General features: G+C 40.3%; 1 protein-coding gene across 2 annotated transcripts in view; it reads left to right on the top strand.

Annotated features, from left to right (window-relative positions):
- SLC16A2 (solute carrier family 16 member 2) overlaps positions 1-27,631 on the top strand; it is a 143,948-nt gene that overhangs the window by 109,468 nt on the left and 6,849 nt on the right. The window contains exons 2-4 of one of the 2 annotated variants that reach the window (XM_036412624.2): positions 22,257-22,401; positions 25,565-26,015; positions 26,974-27,117. In XM_036412624.2, coding sequence (XP_036268517.1) covers positions 22,257-22,401; positions 25,565-26,015; positions 26,974-27,117 — 740 coding nt within the window. The remainder of the gene's footprint in view (positions 1-22,256; positions 22,402-25,564; positions 26,016-26,973; positions 27,118-27,631) is intronic. The other variant, XM_036412623.1, reaches the window with a different exon arrangement.

Below are 27,631 nucleotides of genomic sequence, written 5' to 3'. Positions count from 1 at the left end.
CAATGGTCATAAGGTTGCTGGAAAGGATGGAAGACAAATTCAACAATATGTGTAAGAACCAAAGGGAAATTAAGAATAAGTAAGAAGAAATAAAAACTGATATCACTGGAATAAAGAACTCAACAGGAAGCATCAATAGTAGATTAGAAGCAGTGGAGGAATTGCTCAATGAGCTAGAAGACAAGGTAGGAAAAAATACCCAACTAGAGCAGCCTCTAGAAAAAATAAAATAAAATAATATTAATTAATTAATTAATTAATTAATTAATTAAACAATAAAAATAAGAGGGAACTTTGGGACAGCACCAGACGAAACAACTTCTGCATAATTGGGGTTCCAGGAGAGGAAACTGAGCAAGAAATAAAAAACCTGTTTGAAGAAAAAATGACAAAAAGCTTCCACAACATCAGGAAGAAAACATACACAAATACAAGAAGCTCACAGAGTCCTAAACAAGATGAACCCCAAAGACTAAACCCAAGGCACATTATAATTAAATTGGCAAACACTAATTACAAAGTAAGAATCTTAAAGTTTATATGGAGAGAAACAGAAAGTTACCTACAAAGGATCCCCCATAAGACTAATGACTGATTTCTCAACAGAAACACATCAGGCCAGAAGGGAATGGAATGAAATATATAGTCATGCAAAGCAAAGGTCTGAATCCAAGAATACTGTACCCAGCAAGACTATCAATCAAAATTGAGGGAGAAATCAGGAGCTATACAGACAAAAAAAAAAAAAAAAAAAAAAAAAAGAACTAAGGGAGTTTATCACCACCAAACAAGCAATGTAAGAAATGATAAAAGGTCTGTTGTAAAAAGAAGAAATAGGAAGGGAAGAAGGAACACAGGGGAATAGAATAAAAATGGTGACAAACAAGTACCTATCAATAATAACTTTAAATGTAAATGGATTAAATGCCCCAATCAAAATACATAGAGTAGCTGAGTGGATAAGAAAATATGACCCATATATCTGCTGTCTACAGGAAACCCACCTCAGAAAAAAGGACTCATAGAGACTGATGGTGGAGTGATGGAAAAAGGTTTTCCAGGCGAATGGAAATAAAAAGAGCACTGGTGTAGCAATACTTATATCTGACAAATTAGATCTCAAAGTGAAGGACATAACAAGAGATAAGGAAAGTCACTTCATAATACTAAAGGGAGCAATCCAATAAGAAGAAATAACTCAGGCAAACATATATACACCCAATACAGGAGCACCCAAACACATTAAAAAAAATTCTGGAGGATATCAAGGGAGAGATTGATAGCAATACAGTCATAGTAGGAGACATTAATGTCCCACTAAGATCACTGGACAAATCCTCTAAACAAAAAATCAGCAAAGAAACATCAATCTAAAATGACTCATAGATCAGATGTAATTAGTTGACATCTTCAGAACATTTCACCCCAAAGCCACAGAATATATATTCTTCTCAAGACACATGGGTCATTTTCAAAGATAGACCACATATTGGGACACAGGCAAAGTTTTTTCAAATTTAAGGAGACAGAAATAATATCAAGCTTCTTCCTAGATCACAATGGCATAAAATTAATAATAAACTACAGTAAAATCAATTGAAATATCAAACACCTGGAGACTAAACAGCATGCTATTAAACAATGATTGGGTTACCAAAGAGATCAAAGAAGAAAAAGAAAGCATCATGGCAACAAATGACAATGAAAACACAACAATCCCAAATCTATGGGACACAGTGAATGCAGTCTTGAGAGGGAAGTTCATAGCACTACAGGCCTATCTCAAAAAACAAGAAGCAATGGTTATAAATGATCTAACCCTACAACTCAAAGAGGCAAAAAGAGAGCAACATGAAAAGCCCAGCATAAGAAAAAGAAAGGAAATAATAAAGATCAGAGTGCCGAAACTGGTTTGGCTCAGTGGATTGAGCGTTGGCCTTCAAACTGAGGGGTCTCAGGTTCGATTCCGGTCAAGGGCATGTACATTGGCTGAGGGTACATCCCCGGTGGGGGGTGTGCAAGAGGAAGCTGATCAATGATTCTCTCTCATCGATGTTTCTAGCTCTCTGTCCCTCTCTCTTCCTCTCTGTCAAAAATCAATAAAAAAAAAAACATATATTAAAAAAAATAAACATCAGAGTGAAGATAAATGACATAGAGGAAAAAAAAATACAAAAGATCAACAAAACCAAGAGCTGGTTCTTTGAAAGGATAAACAAGATTGATGAATCTCTAGCAAGGCTCAGCAAGAAGCAAAGAGAGAGGACCACCCCAAAAAAGTCAGAAATGAAAGATGTGAAGTAACAACAGATCCCACAGAAATGCAAATGATTATGAAAAAACTAGAGGCCTGGTGCATGAAATTTGTGCACGAGGGTGGGGTCCTTCAGCCCGGCCTTAACCCTCTCCAATCTGGGACCCCTCGGGTGATGTTTGCCTGCAGGTTTAGGCTCGATCCCTCTCCCAATTCAGAACCACTGGCTCCTAAATACTCACCTGCCTGTCGGCCTAATGCCATTAACTGCTCCTCTGCCTGCTTGATCGCCCCTAACTGCCTCTGCCTGCTTGCCTCGTTACTCCTAATGGTCCTCCCCTGTCAGCCTGGTCACCCCCAGTGTGCATATGGCTGGGGTCCCTCAGTCTAACTTGTGCCCTCTTACAGTTTGGGAGCCTTCAGATGATGTCCTTGGGAGAGTGAGCCTAAGCCATCAGTCAGACATCCTTAGCTCTGCTACAAAGGTGGGAGAGGCTTGCCAGCCATGAGCCCAGCTCAGGGCTTCTGACTGAGTGGCACTTCCCCTGTGGGAGTGCACTGACCATCAGGGGGCAGCCTCTGCAGTGAACATCTGCCTGGTGGTGATCAGTGTGCATCATAGCAACTTGTGGTTCCACCATTTCATCGATTTGCATCTTAGCCTTTTATTATATAGGATGGGAGGGACTGACTGTAGGGAGGGGGATGGACATAGACAAAAGTGTGGTTATGGCCAGAGGTGGAGGCACTGAGTGGAAGAGAATAAAGAGGGGGAAATGGGAAACATCTATAATAGTGTCAACAATAAAATAAAAACAATGATATACCACTATACTACATACTTATTAGGGAAAAAATACATTGTGAACTATGTATTTACTACTTTGATAAAATTTTAAAAATCTAAAAAGAATGAATTTTGTCCAGAAAGGAGTGTTGTTGAAATGTGTTTTTTGTTTGTTTGGTTGGTTGTTTTTTTCTTTTTTCTTTTTTCTTTTTTTTTTTTTTTGGGGGGGGGTTAATGGAAAAGATTCAGAGCCCCTGTGAGGGCTGGATTTGTTCTGGGGGAGAGAGCAAGCAAGTTACAACCAGCAGCATTTTGCCTTAAATTATTTAAAAGAGAAAGGGACAGATTGCCCAAGCCTACAGTTATTTGTAATTTATTTTCTTATTCTAAATAAAGTCATATTTGAACCTTATTTAAAAAATCCTCCCCTCCCCTAAAATTAGTCCTTCAAGTTCAGTAAACTTTAGGCCTCACAAAACCTGTGTTAGTCCCTGAGGGTTGGGGTCCCCAAAAGAGTTCAGATTCCTTCATTATATTTATTTGCTCCTTTTAATTCTATTCCAGAGGGAGAGTAAGGACAGTTTTTTACTCAGTAATTTTTATAATAAGAATTGTGTTGGAAGCTGTTCCTTCTTTGGCTATTTATGGGTTTACCTTACTGGGAACTTAGAGACTTTAAGCCCTTTGAAGATAGAGACAGCTGTATTTTGTTTCTATAATACAGGCACAAAGTTAATACAAATTTCATAAATATTTGTTGAAGAAACATATAAACTTTAGTGCCATGAAGCATTACTTTTTCTTCTGATCCATCTCTTTATTGAGACTTTTGTGCAAAGCATAAGGCTGAGGGGATGAGCAGGTAGAGCAGAGTAAAGTTGCTTTTTCCAAGCCCTAGATCCCATACTTTGATTTTACATAGAAGAAAGGAACTCACTAGAGACTGATTCATTTGCCTCTCAGGGTAACCATTATGGCTTGTCTCAGTTTTGGTTCTTACAAGGGTATTTCTTGGATCACATGATATCACACATCTAGAGGAAATAATGAACAACATACACTGATGAACGAAAACAGACCCAGAGAAAGAGAAGCAGCGATCAGACTCTCAAACCTCAGAGGGAAAGTAGGGGAGTGTGGGGTTAAGTGGAAGAGATCAACCAAAGGACTTGTGTGCATTTCATATGGGCCTAGCCAGTGGCCATGGACAACACGGGGGTGAGGGTGTATGTGGGGAGGGATTTGGGATGGGAATGGGGTGCTAAGGTATTGTGATACCATAATCAATAAAAAAATTTTTTTTTAAAGAAGATGCATTTCTGAATGACATTTTGAATTGGATATAATAGATTTTGTTAATATTAATGCCCTTTACTCATAGAGATTATTTTTAATGATGTTTAAACTTTTCATACTATGAGATGCAAAATATTTTGCTTATTTCAAGAATCTTTGTGCATTCTTTCTGTAGTAAACTGAGTTAACATAATAAGTCTATTTTGGGGATCAGCTTAAAATGGGGCACACCAGTACTAAATTTTGTTCTAACAATAACTAATTCACACACCACATGTGGAGTTAGATGGCTGTTGGACATAACCATTTTTTTATCCCTTTGCTCCCACAGCAGCTGCTTCAACCAGAGGCAGTGTCTTAACCCTCCATGACTTCTTTGTCATGGCAACCACAGGGCGTCTACTGCCTGAGGCCTTGGCAGTCAGCCAGGCATTGACTTTCCTAAGATGGCAGCAACCCTAAGGAACATGCATCAGGGGTGGGGTCCCCTCACTAGAGGTGAAGCAGGGAGGCACAGGGGCAGAACTTTCAGGCAGGCCAGCTGAACCCAACAGAGTCTCACCAACAACTCTCCTCCTCTTCTCTCCTCCAGTGCTGGCAGGCTGATGGTTGAGGGGAGCAGCAGCCACTGGTGATGCCAGGTGCGGATTTCTGAGGGTAGGGAGCCTGAGGCACCCGTCCTGACTGGGCAGGCAGGCATTTGTTCCCAAGGTTTCAGAGGATATTGGGAGTGGAGATATGCTCCAACCTCTGTGCTGGGTTGGGGCCTGGAAAGGAGGGAGTATGCCCTCTCCCCAACTGATGGGTGGGACATTAGAGAGCAGGGGCTGTGGATCCCTAGCCTGGACCAACCCTCCAAGGGGCAAGTCATGGGCTCTGGCACCACTGAGGCCGGACCCTTGGGGGCAGGAAGAAGCATCTGGGCCCACCCCACAGCGAGTTCCTGGCTTATATGTCTGAGAGGCATGTGGGTAGCAGGTGGCAAGAGTAGATGGAGAAACTGGCTCCGGGCAGGATAGGTGAGGCATGCAAAATTTCTGCCTGGGCAGCACTGGGGATGCGGAGTTGTTGCAGATAACAAAGTGGTGGCATCTGAGGCCTTGTTGCTGGCACAGGGGTCTGAGATCCTGGCATGGTGTGAGATATGCTTCTCCTATCTCCACCTGGCACAGGTTTCACTGCGCTGCTGGTGGGAGAGAGATGGGCTAGCCCAACAGTATCCACTCACTGCTTGCTGCCTGCTGCAGCTTGCCAGTTCCCTATGGGCTGCAGGAGGTAACCAGTTGAGCCCACAGCATGTGGCAGCGGCTGTGAAGGTCACCACCACGGCAACCCAGCACTGACTGCAGGGCTGACTTCTGGATTGACTTCCAGCTGGTCAAACCTCAGTTGTTACTGGTTATTACAACCAAGGAATTTTATATATATAAAGATACTATGAACAATTCTATTATGAAAATAAAAATGGACAACCTAGATGAAATGGACATATTCTTAGAAAATACAAGCTCCCAAAACTCAATAAAGAAGAATCAAAAAACCTGAATAGGTCAATAACTACCAAATAAATTGAAGTAGCAATCAAAAATCTTCAAGGAAACAAAAACCCTGGTCTGGACACCTTTATAGTGGAGTTCTACCAAGCATTCAAAGAAGAACTAAAACATATTCTCCTCTGACAATTCCAAAAAATTCAAGAGGAAGGCACACTTCCAAGCTCTTTCTATGATGCTAGCATTACCTTAATTCCAAAAGCTGATAAAGACATCACACAAAAAAAGAGAACTACAGGCCAATGTCTTTGATGAACACAGATGCTAAAATCTTCAACAAAATTCTAGCAAATCGGATTCAGCATTACATTAGAAATATCATACACCATGACCAAGTGGTATTTATTCTGGGGATGCAAGGATGGTACAATATCCATAAATCAATAAATGTCATACATCACATAAACAAAGAGAGACAAAAATCATATAATCACATCAATTGATGCAGAAAAAGCATTTGAAAAAATCCAACACCGTTTCTTAATAAAAACTCTCAGCAAAATGGGAATAGAGGGATCATACCTCAACATAATAAAAGTCTTATATGACAAACCTACAGCCAACATAATACTCAATGGGCAAAAACTAAACTCATTTCCCCCTAAGAACAGGAACAAGACAGGGATGCACACTTTCACCACTCTGTTCAACATAGCACTGGAAGTGCTAGTCACAACAATCAAGCAAGAAGAAGAGTTAAAAGGCATCCAAATTGGGGAGGAAAAAAAAGAAAGTAAAGCTGTCCTTATTTGCAGATGACATAGAAAACCCCAAAGACTCCGTAAAAAAACTACTAGACCTAATAAATAAATTTGGTAATGGAGCAGGATACAAAATTTACATCTAGAAATCTATGGCCTTTTTATACACCAATAATGAACTCACAGAAAGAGAAGTGAAAAAACAATCCCATTTACTACTGCACAAAAAAAAAAAAATTAAGATACCTAGGAATAAACTTAATTAAGGGCGTAAAAGACCTGTACTAGGAAAACTACAGGACATTGAAAAAAAAGATAGAGGAATTGAAGAATATACCATGTTCATGGTTTGGTAGAATCAAAACCATTAAAATGTTCATACTACTCAAAGCAATCTATAAATTCAATGCAATTCCCATTAAAATTCCAACAGCATATTTCAAATATCTAGAACAAACTCTCTAAACATTCATCTGGAATAATTAAAAATAAAAAATAAAAAGACCCTGAGTAGCCACAGCAAAGTAGGAGGGATCACAACACCAGATATCAAGCTACACTGAGTGGCCAGATTATTATTATCTCTGAATACATAATAATCTGGCCACTCAGTGTATATCCTATATAATAAAAGGCTAATATACAAATTGTCTCCTTTACCAGAAGGTCGACCATCGGGCAGGCCAGCTAACCACCCATGTCCCCTTCCCATGGCCAGGCTGGCCAGACCCCACTCATGCACGAATTCATGCAGCAGAACTCTAATAAATATAAACTGAGTGGCCAGATTATTATGCGTTCAGAGATCATAATAACCTGGCCACTCAGTATATATTACAAAGCCATGGTTCTCAAAACTGTCTGGTACTGGCACAAGAACAGACATATAGCCTAATGGAACAGATCAGAGAACCCAGAAATCAACCCAAGCCATTATGCTCAATTAATATTTGACAAAGGAGGCAAGAGCATACAATGGAGTCAAGACCATCTTTTCAATAAATGTTGTTAGGAGATTTGGTCAGATACATGCAAAAAGAAAAAAAAAATGAAACTAGATCACCAACTTACACCATACACAAAAAGAAAGTAAAAATGGCTAAAGGACTTAAATATAAGATGGGAACCCATAAAAATCCTTTAAGACTCTATAGGCAGCAAAATAGCAGATATATGTCATAGCAATATCTTTACAGACACAGCTCCCAGGGCAATGAAGACTAAGGAGAAAATAAACAAATGGGACTACATCAAAATAAATAGCTTCTGGTATTGGAGCTGCAGCCACTAAGTCTGATCTTATATTGCAGGCCACCAACACCTGCCCCACTCCCCACACACACACACTCCCGGTTCCCTTTGGTTCTAAGTCCAAAGTGGCAACACTCAAGGATCAGCTGATTGTGAATCTTCCTAAGGAAGAATAGAGCCACGAGAATGAGATTACAGTCATTGGGGTTGGTGCTGTTGGCATGGCTTGTGTCATCAGTATCTTAATGAAGGACTTGGCAGATGAACTTGCTCTTGTTGATGTCATGGAAGACAAATTAAAGGGAGAAATAATGGATCTCTAACACAGCAGCCTTTTCCTTAGAACACCAAAAATTGTCTCTGGCAAAGACTATAGTGTGACTGCAAACTCCAGCTGGTTATTATCACACCTGGGGCACATCAACAAGAGGGAGAAAGTCCCCTTAATTTGGTCCAGCGTAACGAGAACATCTTTAAATTCATCATTCCTAATGTTGTAAAATACAGTCCCAACTGAAAATTGCTTGTTGTTTCCAATCCAGTGGATAGCTTGACCTATGTGGCTTGGAAGTTAAGTGGCTTTCCCAAAAACCATGTTATTGGAAGTGGTTGCAATCTGGATTCAGCCTGGTTCTGATACCTGATGATGGAGAGGCTGGGAGTTCACCCATTAAGCTGTCATGGGTGGGTCCTTGGGGAGCATGGAGACTCTAGTGTGCCCCTATGGAGTGGAGTGAATGTTGCTGGTGTCTCCCTACAGAATCTACACCCTGATTTAAGCACTGATTCAGATAAAAACCAGTGGAGAAAAGTTCACAAGCAGGTGGTTGACAGTGCTTATGAGTCAGTCAAACTAAAAGGCTATACATCGTGGGCCATTGGCCTATCTATGACAGATTTAGCAGAAAGTATGATGAAGAATCTTAGACGGTCTCTATGGAATAAAAGACAACATCTTCCTTAGTGTTCCTTGCATCTTGGGACAGAATGGAATCTCAGATGTTATGAAGGTGACTCTCACAACTGAAGAAGAGGCCTGTTTGAAGAAGAGTGCAGATACATTGTGGGGGATCCAGAAAGAGCTGCAGTTTTTAATCCTACCAGACAGCTGTACCGATTTTTCGGTAATTTCTGAATCTGCCGCTATACTGCTGGTACTTAATTTTCTGTAGTTTGCCTAGTATGTAAAAAAAAAAAAAAAAAAAAAAAAAAGCATCAGAAACTAAAAATAACCAACCAATCAAGGTCAAACCTCATGGTTAGTCATTGCAAATGTCTGTCCCCATGTGTTTGAATTGAGTTTGTGTGGTTTGACATGAAAAAATTCTGAAAATTCACCAAAAAAAGAGCAGCTTATGAACCAAGCACTTCAACTGGAAAGCGAAGCAGGTCTAGGCTTATCACAATCCAACAGGTGATTGATACTTTGGTTGATTCAGACTCTGAGGAGTCAGAATTTCATCAAGAATATGTTTCCAGTTCAAGTGATACAGACTGAGAGCTCGAGTGATGAGGAGAATCTTGAACCTTATAGATCTAGAGCTAGAACGATAGTAGGATGATGGGGGAGATCTAGGTGGTGATGAAGGTTGGACAAGGAATTTGTATCACCAAATACAGATCTGAATTTCAATGAGGATGGAAAAGGCCCAGTGAACGTTCCTGGATCTATCACAGAGGAGAGTGAACCGACTGACTTTTTGTCCTTGTTTTTAGATTATACTTTCTGGCAAAATTTGACCAAGAAAACCAACCTCCATGCCCACCAATTGCATATAGCAAAGCCCAACTCCTTCAATGCCAAAAATTTCAAGGATGCCACAGTGGAAGAAATTAAGGCTTTTCTTGGACTGAGGATCTATATGGAATACTTATGTATGAAGCCCAGTTATTGGGATTATTGGACAAATGAGGGTTCTGACTTTGTTGGGTTTACTCCCAGATTTCAAAATGTTATGACTCGAGACAGATTCTTGGCCCTTTGGAGTTTTTTATACATAATTGATGAGGAAGACACAGATATCAATAAGACAGATAGAATATATAAAGTTAGGCCTTTCTTGGAAAGTCTGTTCCCCAAGTTTCTCCACTTCTATCTGCCAAAGCAACATTTAAGCCTAGATGAGGGGATGATCCCGACAAAAAAAAAATGCTTGGTCATCAAGCAGAATATCAAGGATAAGCCCACAAAGTGGGGCATCAAATCTTTCCTTCTCTGTGAAGGTGAGACTGGCTACATTTTGAATGCATAAATCTATACTGGTGCTGCACCGATGCCTATAAAAGACTTGGGCGCAGTAGGAAATACCATCGTTCATCTCCTGACTTCATGTGCAATGAAAAATAAATCTCATGTGCTTATCATGGACCGGTTGTACAACTCTGTAACCCTTGCTAAATATGCACTATCAGAATTACACACAGGAATTGTGGGAACCCTGCAGTAAAACAGGAAGCAGTTTCCTAAGTCACTGAAAAGTGTAAAAAAAAAAAAAAACTTGCTAGGAGTGACAGTCGCTATCTATTATATGTCAAGAAAGTGTAACATGTTTAGTTTGGCAGGATAGAAAGCCCATCACATTTATTTCAAACTACCACAATAAAGCCCAAAATGTAGTGATAAACAGAAGAAATAAAGATGGCAGTGTACAAGAAATACATATGCCACAGCTGGGGAAGAACTATAATAAATATATGGGTGGCTGTTTCAAAAATGACCAGATGACCCGCCTTCACCAGTCTCATCATTACTGCTGGTCCCAGCAGCTTTTCATAAATTTTTTTATGTGAGCCAGTTGTAATTCTTATTTCTTGTATGCTTCAAAGCAGCAAACTGCTTCAAAAAAGCCAGTTTATTTCACCAGATACATTCAGAAACTGTGCTTGCAACTTATTGGTGGATACAAGACATCAGCCCACTACCACCCACAAAAGGAACCCTGCCCTCAACGGATGACACCAGGCAATCATTTTACAGAGATTCTCCCTGGGACATCGTCTAATCATATCTGTGTTGTGTGCATGGAAAAGCACTCCAGGAACAATAAGCAAAATCCTGGAGTGTCTTACAAAGACAATCCATGCAAGAAGGTGAAGAGCAACATCTGGTGGTCACTTTGCAAGAAGTACCTCTGTGTGAAACAAAGCTCACCCTGCAGGGTGGATTAGCACACAAAGGTGAACTATTGGTGCTAGATGAAAGGTAGACCTATTTTCTATAATGTCTCCAAGTTTTGTCTTATTCTAACTACTTGTTTGCATGTAACTAACATTTTTCTATATCATGTTGATTTTTTCTCTTTAATGCTCAGGAGCCCAGGTATAAGGAACAGTTAGGTTCAGGGCCTCAGGTCTGCTAGGGTTAGGTCTTCTAATGTCATACCATCTCACCGTCATAGCAGGATTTTAGTTGGAGATTGCATATTGTCCTTTTTATCTGATCTGTGACTAAGAAAAATCAGTTTTCTAATGATAGAGATAGTAATGATTCATAAAACCCAGCATCTGCATCCTGATGCTGGACGGTCCTTATCTCGTGTAGTCCTAAACTGGTTAGTGTGAAATAGTTCCCCCTCCTCAAAGGCACCACTGCCAATGTTGCACATACTACAGTTGCCCTTCAGACTAGATGTGTGTTCACTGTGTGTTACATAACTTGTGGTTTCTTTTTCTCCATTCAATCACATCCTGGGATCCAATGTAAATCCAATATTGCATGTTTTGTCCATAACTGTTCTAAAGGATCTTATTGTGTGTACTGTATGTATCAGATTAGTGTACATTGCCATATAATGTAAAAAGAAAAGTCTACATATAAATAATACAGCCAACTACCCAAGTATCATACCAACTAAAATGCCAAATAAACCTTGAACAGTGACAAAAATAAATAAATAGCTTCTGCACAGGAAAAAAAAAATCAACAAAACAACAAGGAACCCCACTGTATGGGAGAACATATTTGCCAATGACATTTATGATAACGGTTTAATCTCCAAAATTTACAGAGAACTCATACAATCTAAAAAAAATTTTTTTTAAAGGAAGATAAACGATCAAATCAAAAAATGGGTGGAGGATCTATATAGATTCTTTTCGAAAGAGGACCTACAGAAGGCCTAGAGACATATGAAAACATGCTCAAAATGACTAATCATCTGAGAAATGCAAATCAGCACAACAATGAGATATCATGTCATACCTGTCAGAATGGCTATCATCAACAAATCAACAAATGATAAGTGCTGGTGAGGATGTGGAGAAAAAGGAACCTTCATGCACTGCTGGTGGGAATGCAGGCTGGTGCAGCCACTGTGAAGAACAGTATGGGGTTTCCTCAAAAAGTTAAAAATGGAACTCCCATTTGATGCAGTAATCCCACTTCTAAGACTATATCCCAAGAAACCAGAAACACAAATCAGAAAGGATATATGCACCCTTATGTTTATAGCAGCACAATTTACAATAGCTAAGATTTGGAAATAGCCTAAGTGTCCATTAGAAAATGAGTGGATTAGAAAACTGATTTACATAATGAAATACTATGCTGCTATAAAAAGAAGGAACTTTTACCATTTGCAACAGCGTGGATGGAACTGGAGAGCATTATGTTAAGCAAAATAAGCCAGTCAGAGAAAGATAAATATCACATGATCTCACTCATATGTGGGATATAATGATCAATATAATTTGATGAATAAGAATAGATCCAGCCGAAACCGGTTTAGCTCAGTGGATAGAGCATCGGCCTGCAGACTGAAGGGTCCCGGGTTCGATTCCGGTCAAGGGCATGTACCTTGGTTGCAGGCACATCCCCAGTCAGAGGTGTGCAGGAGGCAGCTGATGGGTGTTTCTCTCTCATCGATGTTTCTAACTCTCTATCCCTCTCCCTTCCTCTCTGTAAAAAAAAAAAAAAAAAAAAAAAAAAAAAGAATAGATCCAGAGACAAATGTTAGGGTATGTGGGGTTAGAGAGCAACCAAAGGACTTGTATGCATGCATATTAGCATAACCAATGGACACAGACACTGGGTCAGTGGGGGCTTTCCCGGGGTTAGAATGACTGGGGGGTGGTCAATTGGGGTAAAAGAAGACATATGTAAAACTTTAGACAATAAAAAAAATTAACTTAAAATCCTAAATGTCAATGCATAGATTAATGGATAAAGAAGTTGTGAGATTATATATTATACAACAATAAAAAAGAATGAAATCTTGCCATTTACGGCAACATGGATGGTTCTAGAAGGTATTATATTAAGTGGAATATGTCAGCATGCAGAAAAGACAAGCACCATATGTTTTCACTTACATGTGGAATCTAAAACAACAAAACAAATGAACAAAAAACGAACATATAAACAGAGTCATAGAAACAGAGAACAAAGTGATGGTTACCAAAAGAGAGGGGTTGAGGGGTGGGTAAAAAGGGAAAGGGAAATATAGTCAATAAGTTTGCACAGTGACTAGAATTAGTGGGCTGACATCACATTTTAAAGTATAAGAATGTCTAATCACTATATTATACACCTGAAACTAACATAATCAATATAATATTGTGTACCAACTACTTAAAGTTTTAAATGATCTCAGAATGGATCACAGACCTAAATGTAAAACACAAAACTATAAACATTCTAGACAATAACAGAAGAAAACCTAGATAACCTTATTGATGACTCTTTAGATACAATACCAAAGGCATGACTCATGAAAGAAATACTTGATAAAGTGGATTTCATTAAAACTAAAAACTTCTCTGCCACAGACAATATCAAGAGAAAGAGATGAGATAGTAATCATCTTGGAGAAATCAAGATGATGGCATAGGTAAACACATAACTGCAGCCTCACACAACAATTTCAAAAAAATACAACTAAAATACGAAATGGACATTATCCAGAACCACAGGAAAGTTGACTGACTGGAAATTCTACAACTAGAAGGAAAGAGAAAACCAGAAGGAAAATCAGAGGAGCTGTAAAAGCCTAAGGTACGGAGTGAAATGGTGCTCGCGTGGGGAGAGGATGGAGTTGGAGAGGTGGGGGCGGCTGAGTGCCTGGCTGGTGTTCACTAGCAGGAAGGAGATAAAAGCTCCAGACTGTACTGAACCCCAGTTCCGACTGCACTGAACTCCAGTTCTGGGCAAAACCCTGGGGACCCAGGATCATACAGAAGGATTCTAGGCTGTAAGGTGGAAACTCAGGGGAGGGGCGAAAGGCAGAGCCCCGGAGTCACACACGTTGCATGCAGAGGACAGACTGTTGACTGTGCTACTGGATTGCCTTAGCAGGAAGGAGACAAACGCTCTGTACTGCACTGAATTCCACTTCCAACCCCACTTCCAACTGCACTGAACCCCAGTTCCAGGCTCATTGGGGAAGAGACTAGTCTGTCTGGTAGTGGGCGAAACTCGAGGGCATCTTTCTCTCAGAGGTGCTTGCAGTGAGTACCAAACCAGCGAGTACCAAAGGACACTGAGGAACACTGAGACTCAGGAACCTCATAGGGTGGGGCTGACAGGAAGCAAAGGCTGTAGGCTCCACCCCATCCAAGCTGAACACAGAGGCTTTTGCAATTTTCCAAGTCTAGTCGAATAAGGCTGTCTACCTGCATAGACACAACTGATCCTCACAACCAATTGGCCTGGAAGTCAGTTCCACCCAGTGATACCAACAACAATGAAGACTTAACTACAATAAAGCTGTACACACAGTCCACAAAGGGGTGCACCAAGAGTGTCCACCTCAGGTAACTGGGAGGCTGACCCATTGAACCATATAGGACACCTTAGCACAAAAGCCACCCTACCAACTCAGGGAAGCTGTGAAAATGCCAAGACAAGGAAACAGATCACCAAAAAAAAAAAAAAAAAAAAAAAAATGGAGGACAAAAAGCGATTGGATATAGAGTTCAAAACCACGCTTATAAGGTTTTTCAAGAATTTCCTAGAAAAGGCCAATAAAATAAATTAGACCTTTGAGGATATAAAAGGATCAACCAGAAATAAAGAATACATTGTCTGAAATAAAAAAAAATATTATACAGAGTCCTAAAAACAGAATGGAAGATCGCAAGAATCAAGTCAAAGATTTGGAACATAAAGAACCAGAAGACACTCCTCCGCAGAAGCAAGAAGACAAGAGAATCCAGAAAGTTAAAGATAATGTAAGAAACCACTGGGACAACTTAAAGCAAACCAACATCAGAATTATGGGGGTCCCAGAAGAAGAGAGAGCAAGATACTGAACGCATATTGGAAGAAATACTGACAGAAAACGTCCCCCACCTGGTGAAAGAATTAGACTTACAAGTCCAGGAAGCACGCAGAACCCTAAACAAAAGGAATCCAAAGAGGATCACACTAAGACACATCAGAATTAAAATTCCAAGAGCAAAAAACAAAGAGAGAATATTAAAAGCAGCAAGAGAAAAGCAGGTAGTTACTTATAAAGGAGCACCCATACAATTATCAACTGATTTCTCAACAGAAACCATCCAGGCCAGATGGGAATGGCAAGAAATATTCAAGGTAATGAATAGCAAGAACCTATAGCCAAAAATACTCTACCCAGCAAAGCTATCGCTCAGAATTGAAGGCCAGATAAAGAGCTTCACAAATTAAAAAAAAGCTAAAGGAGTTCATCATTGCCAAACCAGAATTATATGAATTGCTGAAGGGGGTTCTTTCGGAAGAGAAAGAAAATAAAGATAAAAATTATGAACAACAAATACGTAACTATCAACAAGTGAATCTAAAAAACAAGGGAATTAAAAAATCTGATGAACAATATTAACTGGTGAATATAATAGAGTCAGAGGTATAGAAGGGGAATGAACTGACGATTCTCAGGGAAAAGGGGAGTGGGGAGTGCGGAAAGAGACTGAACATAAACTATGCACCTATAGATGAGGTCAATGGGGGGTGTGGAAAGGGCAGAGGGTGGGGTGGGAACCTGGTGGAGGGGAGCAATGGAGGGGGAAAAATGAGGAACATTTGTAATAATCTGAACAATAAAGATTTATTTAAAATTTTTTAAAAAAGAGAGAAAGAGATGATAGGTCACAGACTGGAGAAATATTTGCAAAAGACATATCTGATAAAAGACTGCTATCTAAAATATACAAAGAACTTTTAAAACTTAACAATAAGAAAATGAACAACACAGTTAAAAATGGTCCAAGGACCTTAACACACACCCCATCAAAGAGAGTATAAAGATGATAAATAAGCATATGAAAATATACTCATTATAATATATATCACCAGGAAAATGCAAATGAAAACAATGAGATAACCGCTGTGTACCTATATTGGCCTATTAGAATGGCCAAAATCCAGAACACTGAGAACACCTATTGCTGATGAGGATGTGAGACAACAGGAACTCTCATTCACTGCTAGAGGAAATTCAAGATGGTACAGCCACTTGGAAAGATAGGTTGACAGTTTCTTACAAAACTAAATATACAACTTAGCAATTTTGCCTCTTGGTATTTAAACAAAAAAAGTGAAAAATTATATCCATACAAGGATTTGCACACAGATATTTATAGTAGATTTATTCATAATTGTCAAAACATGGAAGCAACCAAGATGTCTTTCAGTAGGTGAATCAATCAATAAATAGTGGTACACCCAGAAAGTGGAATATTATTTAGTGCTAAAAAATGAGCTATCAAACTAAGAAAACACATATGGGAACCTTAAATGCACATTAAAAGATGAAAGAAGCCAATATGAAAAAGCTACACATCCTGTAATTCCAACTGTATAAATTCTGGGAAAGGCAAAACTATGAAAACAATAAGAAGATGAATGGTTGTCAGAAGTGGGATGGAGAGGAGGGTGAATAGGGCAGTAAAAATATTCTTAATGGTACCATAATGATGGGTAGATGCCATTAATAAAAATGCTACAGCAAATATAATTTCAACTTTCTTTGACTGTACAAAAAATACCTTCAACCCAATTATCAATTTTCATTGCATTGTATTTTGTTGTATTCAGAAGGACCAAATATTAGTGAGTTCTGGTTGATGAAATGTCAGTAAGATAACTTATTGAATTAAATATTTTTTACTTATTTGATAATGCACTTGAACTTTTTTTTTTAAATCCAGCCAGAATAAAAACACATGCATCAAAAATGAGATCTCTCAGTGCCATTTTCTGTCTTGCTACAGGAAGAGATTTTTATAACAATAGATTTATTGAATATTACATGTAGTAAAATTCACTTTTTTAATATGCTTAGTTCTATGAATTTTGACAAATGAATAGCACCACTACATTTAAGATATACAACATTTCATCACTCTAAAAGTTCCCTTATGCATCTCTGTAATGAATTCTCTCCCCAAATCTTCCTCCTGACACTCATTATCTGACCCACAGTTTTGCCTTTTCTAGAATTTGTGTCTGCTTCTTTCACTTGGCATAATGCCTTTGAAAGTTGTCCAGGTTGTTGTCTATAGCAATAGTTCATTCTTGTTTATTATAGAGTTATATTCCATTGTAATAATGTATATCCACTTATTTATCCATTCATAAGTTAAAGTATATTTTGAGTTATTACCAGGTTTGGCTGTTATGGAAGAAAAAGTTGCTATGAACATCGAGGTACAGGTTTTTGTGTAAACAAAGGTTTTGTTTATCTTGGGTAAATACTGGGATTTCAGGGTCATATGGTAATTGTATGTTTAACTTTATAAGAAGCTGCCAAACTGTTTTCCAAAGTAGGTAAAACATTTTGCATTTCCATCAGCAGTGTATGAGATTTCCAGTTCCTCTGCATAGTCACTAGTACTAGGCATTGCCTATTAAAGAGCCTTTTAGCAGGTTGTAGGTGGTATCCCATTGTCATTTTAGTATGCATTTCTTGGGTTATTAATGACATTGAGGATATTTTCATATGCTTAATAGCCACTCATATTGTGTGTCTTTGTGTTTTCAGGGTAATGTCTGTTCAAATATTTTGCCCGCTTTAAATTGGATTGTTTTTCTTCTTATTGAGTTGTGTCAATTCACAGTTGGATTCTGAATACCAGTCTTTTATCAAATGTTTGTGTTGTAAATATTTTTCCCAGTCTGTGGCTTGTCTTTTCATTTTCATAACCGTTTTTTTTAAGAGCAGAAGTTTTGAATTTTGAAGTCTAATGTATCATTTTTTTCTTTTATAAATATTACTTTTGTAAATATCTATGAAATGTTTGCATAACTAAATATCAGAAATATTTTTCCTATACTTTATTTTAGAAGGTTTTTAGTTTTAAGTTTTACATTTAAGTCTGTGATCCATTTACATTAATTTTGTATATGATGTGATTATTACTATTTACAAAGCTCTCTTATACATATGACTACATGTGCTGATCATTAAAAAATTTGCATACTCACTCCTGATTGGCTGGTGGGTGTGGCTTGCGAGCATAGCAGAGATATGGTCAATTTGCATTTTTCCCTTTTATTAGAGGTCCAGTGCATGAATTTGCAAATGAGATGAGAAAGGCCCATCAGGAATTTTAATCCCCATTTTACAGATGATAAGACTTGAGAAGTACTATATGACTTGCTAAAAGCTTCATGGCTGATGAAAGGTAAAATTGCAAGGTCAGAAGTAAATTTGTGATGAGACTTCAGATTTCCCTGCTGTCCCAAGACAGTTCTTTGGGAACCAAGCATTTATGTCTCAAGATGGCACCCCAGCAAAGCAAATTTTCCCACTGGGGATCTAAACAAGCTTTTAGGCACTGAAGTGACACAGGCAGTGGGCTAGCTATGATATCACTCAGATTGCACTTCTCTGGAGCACTTGAACCTCCACAATTGAAGAGAGCCAGAAACTGGCCTGATGTACTGCTCAGGTGATACTCAATGATGCTTTTTAAATATATATACACTGAGTGGCCAGATTATTATGATCTCTGAATGCACAATAATCTGGCCCACTCAGTATATATATTATATATATCAGATTATTATGATCTCTGAATGCACAATATCTGGCCCACTTAGAGACCGGGTGCATGAAAATTCATGCATGGGGGGGAGTGTCCCTCAGCCCAGCCTGCACCCTCTCCAATCTGGGACATGCTTCTTACAACCCAGGAATGCTGGCTCCCAACTGCTCGCCTGCCTGCCTTCCTGATTGCCCCTAACTGCTTCTGCCTGCCAGCCTGGTCTCCCCTAACCACTCCTCTGCCAGCCTGATTGATGCCTAACTGCTCCCCTGCCAGCCCAATTTGTCCCCAACTGCCCTCCCCTGATGACCTGGTCACCTCTACCTGCTCTCCCCTGCCAGCCTCATTGCCCCTAACAGCTCTCCCCTTCTGGTCTGGTCCCACCACCAACTGCCCTCCCCTGCAGGCCTGGTCCCCCACAACTGCCCTCTCCTGCAGGCCTGGTCACCCATAACTGTCCTGTCCTGCAGGCCTAGTCCCCCCTCCAACTGCCTTCCCCTGATGGCCTGATCACCCACAACTGCCCTCCCTTGCAGGCCTCCTCCCTCTGAAATCAAGAAAATTAACTTGCTGTGGACAACCCAAGTCTCCTGCTTGCTTCAGCTCTGTGGCCGTGGCCATCTTGGTTGGGTTAATTTGCATACTCACTCCTGATTGGCTGGTGGGTGTGGCTTGTGAGCATAGCAGAGATATGGTCAATTTGCATTTTTCCCTTTTATTAGAGGTCCAGTGCATGAATTTGCAAATGAGTGGGTACAGCCAGCATGACCAGGGGAAGGGGACATGGGCAGTTGGCTAGCTGCCTGCTGGTCAAACTCCTGGTCAAGGGGACCTATATTAGCCTTTTATTATATAGGATATACACCAAGTGACCACATTATTATGTGTTCAGAGATCATAATAATCTGGCCACGTAGTGTATATTTTTCTTGATTTCAGAGAGGAAGGGAGAGGGGAGAGAGAGAAACTTAAATGATGAGAGAAAATAATTGATTGGCTGCCTCCTGCATGTCCCTTACTGGAGATCGAGCCCACAACCCAAGCATGTGCCCTTGACTGGAATTGAATCCGGGACCTTTCAGTCCAGAGGCTGATGCTCTATCCACTGAGCTAAACCAGCTATGGCAATGATGCTTTTTTTTTAATGATAATGATGATACAGACTTGAAATGTGTTCAGAGGAGAGTTCTGAAAGTAATTACAGAGTTAGAAATTAAGGCTAAGAAGTAAAGTTAAGGGAACTAAGATTATTTAGCCTAGAAAAGAGAGGTCCAGATGGAACTTAATAACAGCCTTCAAACAAACAAAAACTCTTGGGCTTTCTTTCTGAGTGTTGATCAAGGTGAAATAGGCTATAAGAATATAAGCAAAAGGACAAATTTCTTTCTCCCTGGTGAGCATTGTTACAGATACTTAAGAGTCTTTATAAACAGAATAAACTCTTCTTATTCAAGTTCAGAGCCAGGAAGTTGCCCAACATGGGCTGCAGTGAAGGATTTCAGCACGATGATTACATGACTCTCTTGCACAGTGTCCTTAGAAATCTTTGGGTGGCTCCCAAACCTGTCTTATGTTTGTGGCCTTCCATGCTCCTTAGTCTTAGCGTCTTCACAGGACTTCGTTGCAGGGACCAAGATGAGCTTTACCTCTTGAAGGCTTAATTAATTCCCATGTTTATTGGAACTGAAGTGAAGTAGCTGAGTGCCAAAGGTAATAGATCTGGTTTAGCAACCCTGGAAGAGCCTAGAATGTTGGAAAGTCCAAATATTACCCCAATGCTTGAATCCCTTGTTTTATATCTAGCATCTGCTTTCACACATCCAGTGAAAGATAAACCCGATATAAGATATATACACTGAGTGGCCAAATTATTATGATCTCAGAATGCATAATAATCTGGCCACTCAGTGTACTTATCTTAAGTACCTCATTTATTTGATATCAAAAATACTATAAACCGTGCACCTAATCAATTTTCTCCTTTGCTCTGGCTGATAGAAAGCTCAGGGCAAATGGTTGGTTGATCTCTAGCAAAAGTCTAGAATACTTTTGGTACCCATTTGAAATACAAATACATTGAGTGGCCAGATTATTATGCGTTCAAAGATCATAATAATTTGGCCACTCAGTGTAATAACACAATTAACTTTGGACTAGAAATAAAAAGAGTTGGGTTTGGGTATCAACTCTGCCACTAACTTGCTGTGTGATCTTTGGTAAATCCATTTATATTACTGGATCTGTTTCTTTATCAGTAAAATGGTAGTGGAGGGATATCTTTGTTTTAGTTTTTGTTACTTTAACTGCTGTAACAAATGGTAATTAAAAACTGAGTGGATAAAAAAGCTGTGGTACACCTACACAATGGAATACTTCTTAGCCATAAAAACATAAGGAAAGCTTACCCTTTAGGACAGCATGGTTAGACCTGTAGAGTATTATCCTAAGCAAAATAAGCCAATCAGAGAAAGACAAATACTATATGATTTCATGCATATGTAGAGTCTAATGAGCAAATAAATTAATAAACAAAATAGAAAGACTCATGGATACAGAGAATAGACTGACTGCTGTCAAAGGAGAGGGGTTTAAGGGATTAGGTGAAAAAGGTGACGGGATTAAACAAAGAAAAACGAACTCATAGACACAGACAACAGTATGGTGATTACCAGAGGGAAAGAGAGGGGGCAGGAGGTAGAAGACAGTAAAAGGAGATAAACGATGACAGAAGGAGACTTGATTTGGGGTAGTGAACATATAATACAATATACAGATGATGTATTATGGAGATTGTACAGTTGAAACCTAAATCACTTTATTATCCACTGTCACCCCCAATAAATTGTATTAAAAAAATTAAAAAGTGGTTACAATAATCAAAAAAACTTAGCGGCTTAAAGGACAAGAAATTTATCTTTTTCTTATGAAACATTCAGTGCAGGGATTTCATATTGGAGAGGGAGGAAGAAGTTTGCTCAACATATTCAAGGACCCACTCTGCAGTTGTAGCCTACCAGAAAGCAAAAATCTGATGGGACTTTTTTATGGTTCAGGCCTGCAAGTGGTGTGTATAACTTGAATCCACATTCTGTTGGTCAGAATTCAGTCACATGATCATGCTAAACAGCTAAACTGCTAAAGAGGCTGGGAAATACACTACTGTGTGGTGGCTAGTTAGGTTTCATCATAGATTTTATCTTTAAGCCCTGCCCCAGCTCTGAAATTCTGGGTGTATTTATAAACTAGACTCTTAGTTCTCACATTGTCCTGCTATAGATTCTTTGAAAATCACCTAATCTCTCTGGCCACTAGGGAGTGGCTGGCTTGCAGTGCAGGCCAATGCAATGCTTCCTGTGTAAAGTCAGGGAAGAAGACTTTTGATACCTGTCATACTACCAGGTACCACATTAAGCTAAGGTATCTTTGTACTTGTTTTTTGTTTTTTTTTGCAGCATGGGTAGGAGCCCTCTCAATGGGCATGATCTTCTTCTGTTCTCCCATTGTGAGTATATTTACTGATCGTTTGGGCTGCCGAATCACAGCAACTGCAGGGGCTGCCGTCGCTTTTATTGGCCTCCATACCAGCTCTTTCACCAGGTAAGATTAGGAGTTGCTGGACAATTGCCCAAGCCTAAGGGTTGGCTTCTCTCTGGACTTCAATTAAGGACACTTTTCTCATTGCAGACTATCCTATGTTCCTTTCCATGTTGGGTCCTTAGTGTCCAATAGGACTCATCTAGGTGGGGTTCCCTGTGCCCACTGATAGGGAATATCCACAAAGAGGACCCAAGAGTTTAAAAGTGGTGGGAGTAATCTAAGTTTGGGAGTTCATACAGGTGGACCTATGTCTGGTTTTGGCCACTGAATGGCTATGAAACAATTGATGAGTACCATTCCTCTCTCTGGGCCTCAATTTCTATATCTGTAACATGAGAGAATTAGACCAGATGGTGTTTTCACATCTCTTCCAGCACTTCCATTTTATTCTTCTTCAGTGTACCACACATCTCATGACCTCATCAGCCTTCTTGTGAATGAGCTTTTAGAAAAAGCTCATGTAGACACCTATCATTATAGGATTCCTGAGGGAATCATATACTGTAAAAGAGGTCAATTGAGCCCAAGACTGTTTAGCATTTCTGGCCCCTTTTAAGATATTTTGGCTGCAAATGCTTAGATGGTTTGGGACAGATAAGATTCATGTTTTGGGCATAAAAATGAATATTTAGCATCATCTCCCACTGAGGTAGAAACCCAGCACCTAGCTAGCTACCCAGCTAGGCAGAAGTTAGAGTAAAATTTTGGCCCCACTGGTTCCATTGGCAGAACTTAGTAGTGTCAGTCAAGGAGCAAGCTACAGGTTCATTTTCAATTTCCTTTCTACCAGACCTGCAAAAGCATATCTGCAGTTGAGTGGAGAAGTGAAAACCCTTCACCACAGACTGAGAAATATGGGATTCCTAAAGAATTTCATTAACTTTCTACCACAGCCACTTTGGAAGTTATTGTACCTCCTACTTTCAATCTGCTGAGCTTGTGTAGAAAGATGCTGTCCTGAAGATACAGTTAACTTAGAGATTTGCTTTCTGAGTTTGGCTCCCCAGAGTAGGATCATGGTTATGTTCTCTAGACCTAGGGTTCCACTCACATCAAAGAATGATAATCCTGTTCTGCCACAATGGGGCTCTTTGGGGATGAGCCAGCTTAATGACTTAAGCATTTCTGGTTGTCCAGCCTACCCTGCAGCAGAGCTTGGATCTGTCCTGCAGTGGTTTCTTGGCACCATCCCATCTAGTTCAGACAGAGGGGAAAATAATGTCCTACCTGGAACCTGCTCATCTCTCCCAGAGAAGCAGCTCCAAGCCCTTTTGGAACTGCTCTAGTGGTTGGCCTCATTTGCCCTCAACAAGCTGGTGTCTGGCTCCTTCTGAGGAAGAACTGAGGCCTCAGAAGTAGCTCCAGTCTCGGCACTACACAACAGAGGCCTGTTTTTTAAGGCCTAGCATAGCAAAGTGTAAACAAATTAGCAGCATACGGATCCCATTTCCCTTCCAATTCACATAAGCTGTTACAGAAAGGGAAGGAGCTCAGATGTATTTTCTTCTGGCATTCTTCTTTAGGCACATTGGAGTAGGCATTCTGTTCTCCAGCCCCTAAGCCCTTCCCCCAAACCCTTTTGCCTTTTCTGTAAGAACATCTTCATAGCGAATAAATATTCTGGATGGCTTCATATCCAGTGGAAAAATGGTTCTATTTGTGGCTAGTGTTCCAAGTCATTCTTCCTGTTGTCTGAATTAGGGCTCTGAGATCCTTTGGATGGTGTGAGGTGGAGAGGAATTCAGGCAGGGCTGGGTAGGACTTGGCAAGCTTATTTAGGGCCTCCTGCCTTGGGCACAGCTAGAAATAGATCTATCAGATAGCATCCTGGACTGAACCTCATGCTTTTCGCCCGGTGTCCTTAACTCTGAAGGTCTAACTAACTCCTATCACTTAGACAAGACCCCTTGCCCAGACCATCCCAATGCATACCTAGAATCACATGGAAGCAGGACTCAAGGAATATGACAAAAGAGGAGCAATTGGTCTACCTATGTATTCCAAGTGGAGGCAACCCTTTTGAAATCAAAGCCTTTGTTCATATCTGGTGAATGCAAACAGATGGAAAGTATTGGTAATAATAGCTGTGGTTGGAATCATGCATGCTAACACCACATCATCTCTACAGCATAGGCACAGTCCTTTAGTATAAGGATTAACATCCATGGGGAGGAACTGCCTGACCATGGAGAATACCATATTAGGTAATTAAATTGTCAGATAAAAACTATTGTACAATATGTGGAGGCTAAAAAAACTGACAAGATTCCTCACTAGGTTGTGCCAATATTTGTTGGGGAGGGGTGCAGATAGCTGGCCAAGCTAAACTTCACATGGCCTTTTCCCTGATGACAGAGGCTTATGACCATCACTTAAGAATTTTAAGTCAGACTATGTGTTACTTTGTGAGACCCATGACTTTTTTGAGTCTCCATTTCCCATCAAGCAGCCAGGCTACTCTGGGAAGCTAATTCATACTATGTCTAGAAACAGGAGCCAGGCTCTGAATATTAAAGGGACTTTTTTTTACCTCAGGATCCCCATGCAGATCATCTAGGACCTGGAGTAGAGGGTCTTGGGATATTCAGACTTTGGGCAGGGTTCAGGATGGGCTCTCTCAGGAAGCCACTAGCGATTCTTTGAAATATTAAGGGTTCTGAGCATGGAGAAAGACACTGAAGAGTCCTATGGAGGGTCCCAATCGTCCAGGATCTTGGGTCCTTACAGACCTTTGTTATTTTGGATAAAGCTTTGGCTACCAGCCTACCACACTGTCTAGGTGAGCAGTGGGTAAACTATTTTAAGTCACTGGCATTCCTTGTAGCCCCATCATCCAGCCTTTGCATAGGCTGGTTTTGACTTTGTTTTGAACAATCATTTTTGATTGGGTGCTATGACTGAAAATAGAATCACACAGACCTGGAGTCAAGTCCAAGCTTTTCTGACCCCACTATGCTACTTTGGGTAAATTAATTTACTTCTCTGAATCCACCTGCAAAATGAGAACCAGAAGGTCCTGTCCTTTGTCTGTTCTGAGGGTCAGTGTTAAGTGGGGCTGTGGGTCAATGGTGGGGGCATTCAGGTTTCAGGAGGGTGAAGGGAAAGGGGCAGGTGGATTTTCTGGTCAGGCTACTGAGGATAGCTCTTGGTGTTTCTCCCACAGCTCACTAAGCCTGCGTTACTTCACCTATGGGATTCTCTTTGGTTGTGGCTGTTCCTTCGCCTTTCAGCCATCTCTCGTCATCCTGGGCCACTACTTCCAACGTCGCCTGGGTCTGGCCAATGGTGTAGTGTCTGCTGGGAGTAGCATCTTCTCCATATCCTTCCCCCTTCTCATCAAAATGCTGGGGGCTAAGATAAAGCTTGCCCAAACCTTCCAGGTGCTGAGTACCTTCATGTTTATTCTTACGCTGCTTTCCCTCACCTACCGGCCCCTCCTGCCCAGCTCTCAAGACACCCCAAGCAAGAGAGGTGTCCACACCCTATGCCAATGCTTTCTGACTCAACTCAGGAAGTACTTCAACATGCGAGTGTTCCGCCAACGTACCTACCGCATCTGGGCCTTTGGGATTGCTGCTGCTGCCCTTGGTTACTTCGTTCCCTATGTACACCTGGTAAGGAATACCAGGGTGGACCCACCCTATTTTGTCCCAAGAATCTGCCCTTAACCTGCCTGAAGTACAGAGGGGAAGGGGGAAGGACATTGAAAGGGAAGAACCGAGACTTTTGGAGAAAAAAGACAAACAGTAGTTGGAGAGACTCAGAGTGGAAAAGAACACAAGTAGAGGGAAGATCTCAAGGGGAAATAGGGGGAATTCCTTAGGGAAAGGTCCATGCCTGTGGTTTCTCCCACAGATAAGTCGTGATAGATTTTCAGGAGAAGATAAGCATCACTAGAATTCAGGAGACTGGCCCACATGACTCAAGGATAGGATATTCTAAAAGTGTGTTCTATGGAATGCTGGTCTGTGGTTAAATAATTTTGTCAAGGAATAACATGTATTAGCTCGCTTCAGCTTTGTATTGTATAGCAATCTTTTAAGGGCACCAAAAATACCAGCAGTAAATAAATCCTTCAGTTTTGTTTAACCAGCATCCACCCAACTTATATGGTCAAAGAACTGTCACTTGTAGTCCAGTTATCTTCCATAGACCTCATGTTTTTTAAAACACACTTTTAGAAGTGTTACTTGAAAAATTGGTGGATCTTTCTCCCCTGGCGACCTACTGTTTCCCCAGTCTGTCAGTTCTGGGTCAGGGAATGGGGAGGTTATAGAAAAACCATTGATTTTCTCACTTGTTAAGGATGTATTCAGTCCTTCTAGGACTTGGAGATATCCACTCCCCTCAGCTATTGTTCAAAAAGCCCAGAATCTAGAGAGCCAGGGGATATGCAGCCTTTTAAGCTCTTAGAAGCAGCCAAGGAATTTGCCCAAGCTGGGACTAGAAGGAAGAAAGTTCTTGCCATGGTCCAGAGAAGTAAGCAGTTGAGAGTTCTGGATATGCCAAGAAGTTAATCAGCCAGCTCCTATTCTTTCTCCTTTCCTGGGGGGTCTGTGATATGCTTTTCAGATGAAGTATGTGGAAGAGGAGTTCTTGGAAATCAAGCAGACCTGGGTGCTCTTGGTGTGTATTGGGGCTACCTCAGGCCTCGGGCGCCTTGTATCAGGCCGTGTCAGTGATTCCATTCCTGGACTTAAGAAGATCTACTTGCAGGTAAGTGTGGCCACCTTATACATTGTGGGGAATAACACTTTGCCACAGATATCAGGCTATCCCCATTTTTTAGGATAAAATGGTAGGTTGAATCATTGCTGTACACTGGGCCTCAGCTCTGACATCAGCTTGTTGTACAACATGGAAAAGTCAATAAAATTATCTGACCCTCAGTTTCCCTTGCTTTCAAATGAATACAATCATCCCTGTTCTGACTCTTTCATCAAGATGGAGAACAGCCCTAACTAGTTTGGCTCAGTGGATAGAGCATTAGCCTGTGGACTGAAAAGTCCCAGGTTCAGTTCTGGTCAAGGCCATATACCTTGGTTGCAGGCACATACCCAGGAGGGGGTGTGCAGGAGGCAGCTGATTGATGTTACTCTCTCATGGATGTTTCTAGCTCTCTGTTCCTCTTTTTAATAAATCAATAAAATATATATTTTAAAAAAAGATTGAGAACAATATAAATGGAACTTGAAGAACATTTTCAAGGAAACATTTATTAATAATGGCT

The sequence above is a fragment of the Pipistrellus kuhlii genome, unplaced genomic scaffold (genome assembly GCF_014108245.1).
Source record: "Pipistrellus kuhlii isolate mPipKuh1 unplaced genomic scaffold, mPipKuh1.p scaffold_m20_p_46, whole genome shotgun sequence".
NCBI classification, from domain to species: Eukaryota; Metazoa; Chordata; class Mammalia; order Chiroptera; family Vespertilionidae; genus Pipistrellus; species Pipistrellus kuhlii.
The sequence above is the reverse complement of the archived record's forward strand: the minus strand, read 5'-3'. Positions and strand labels throughout refer to the sequence as shown.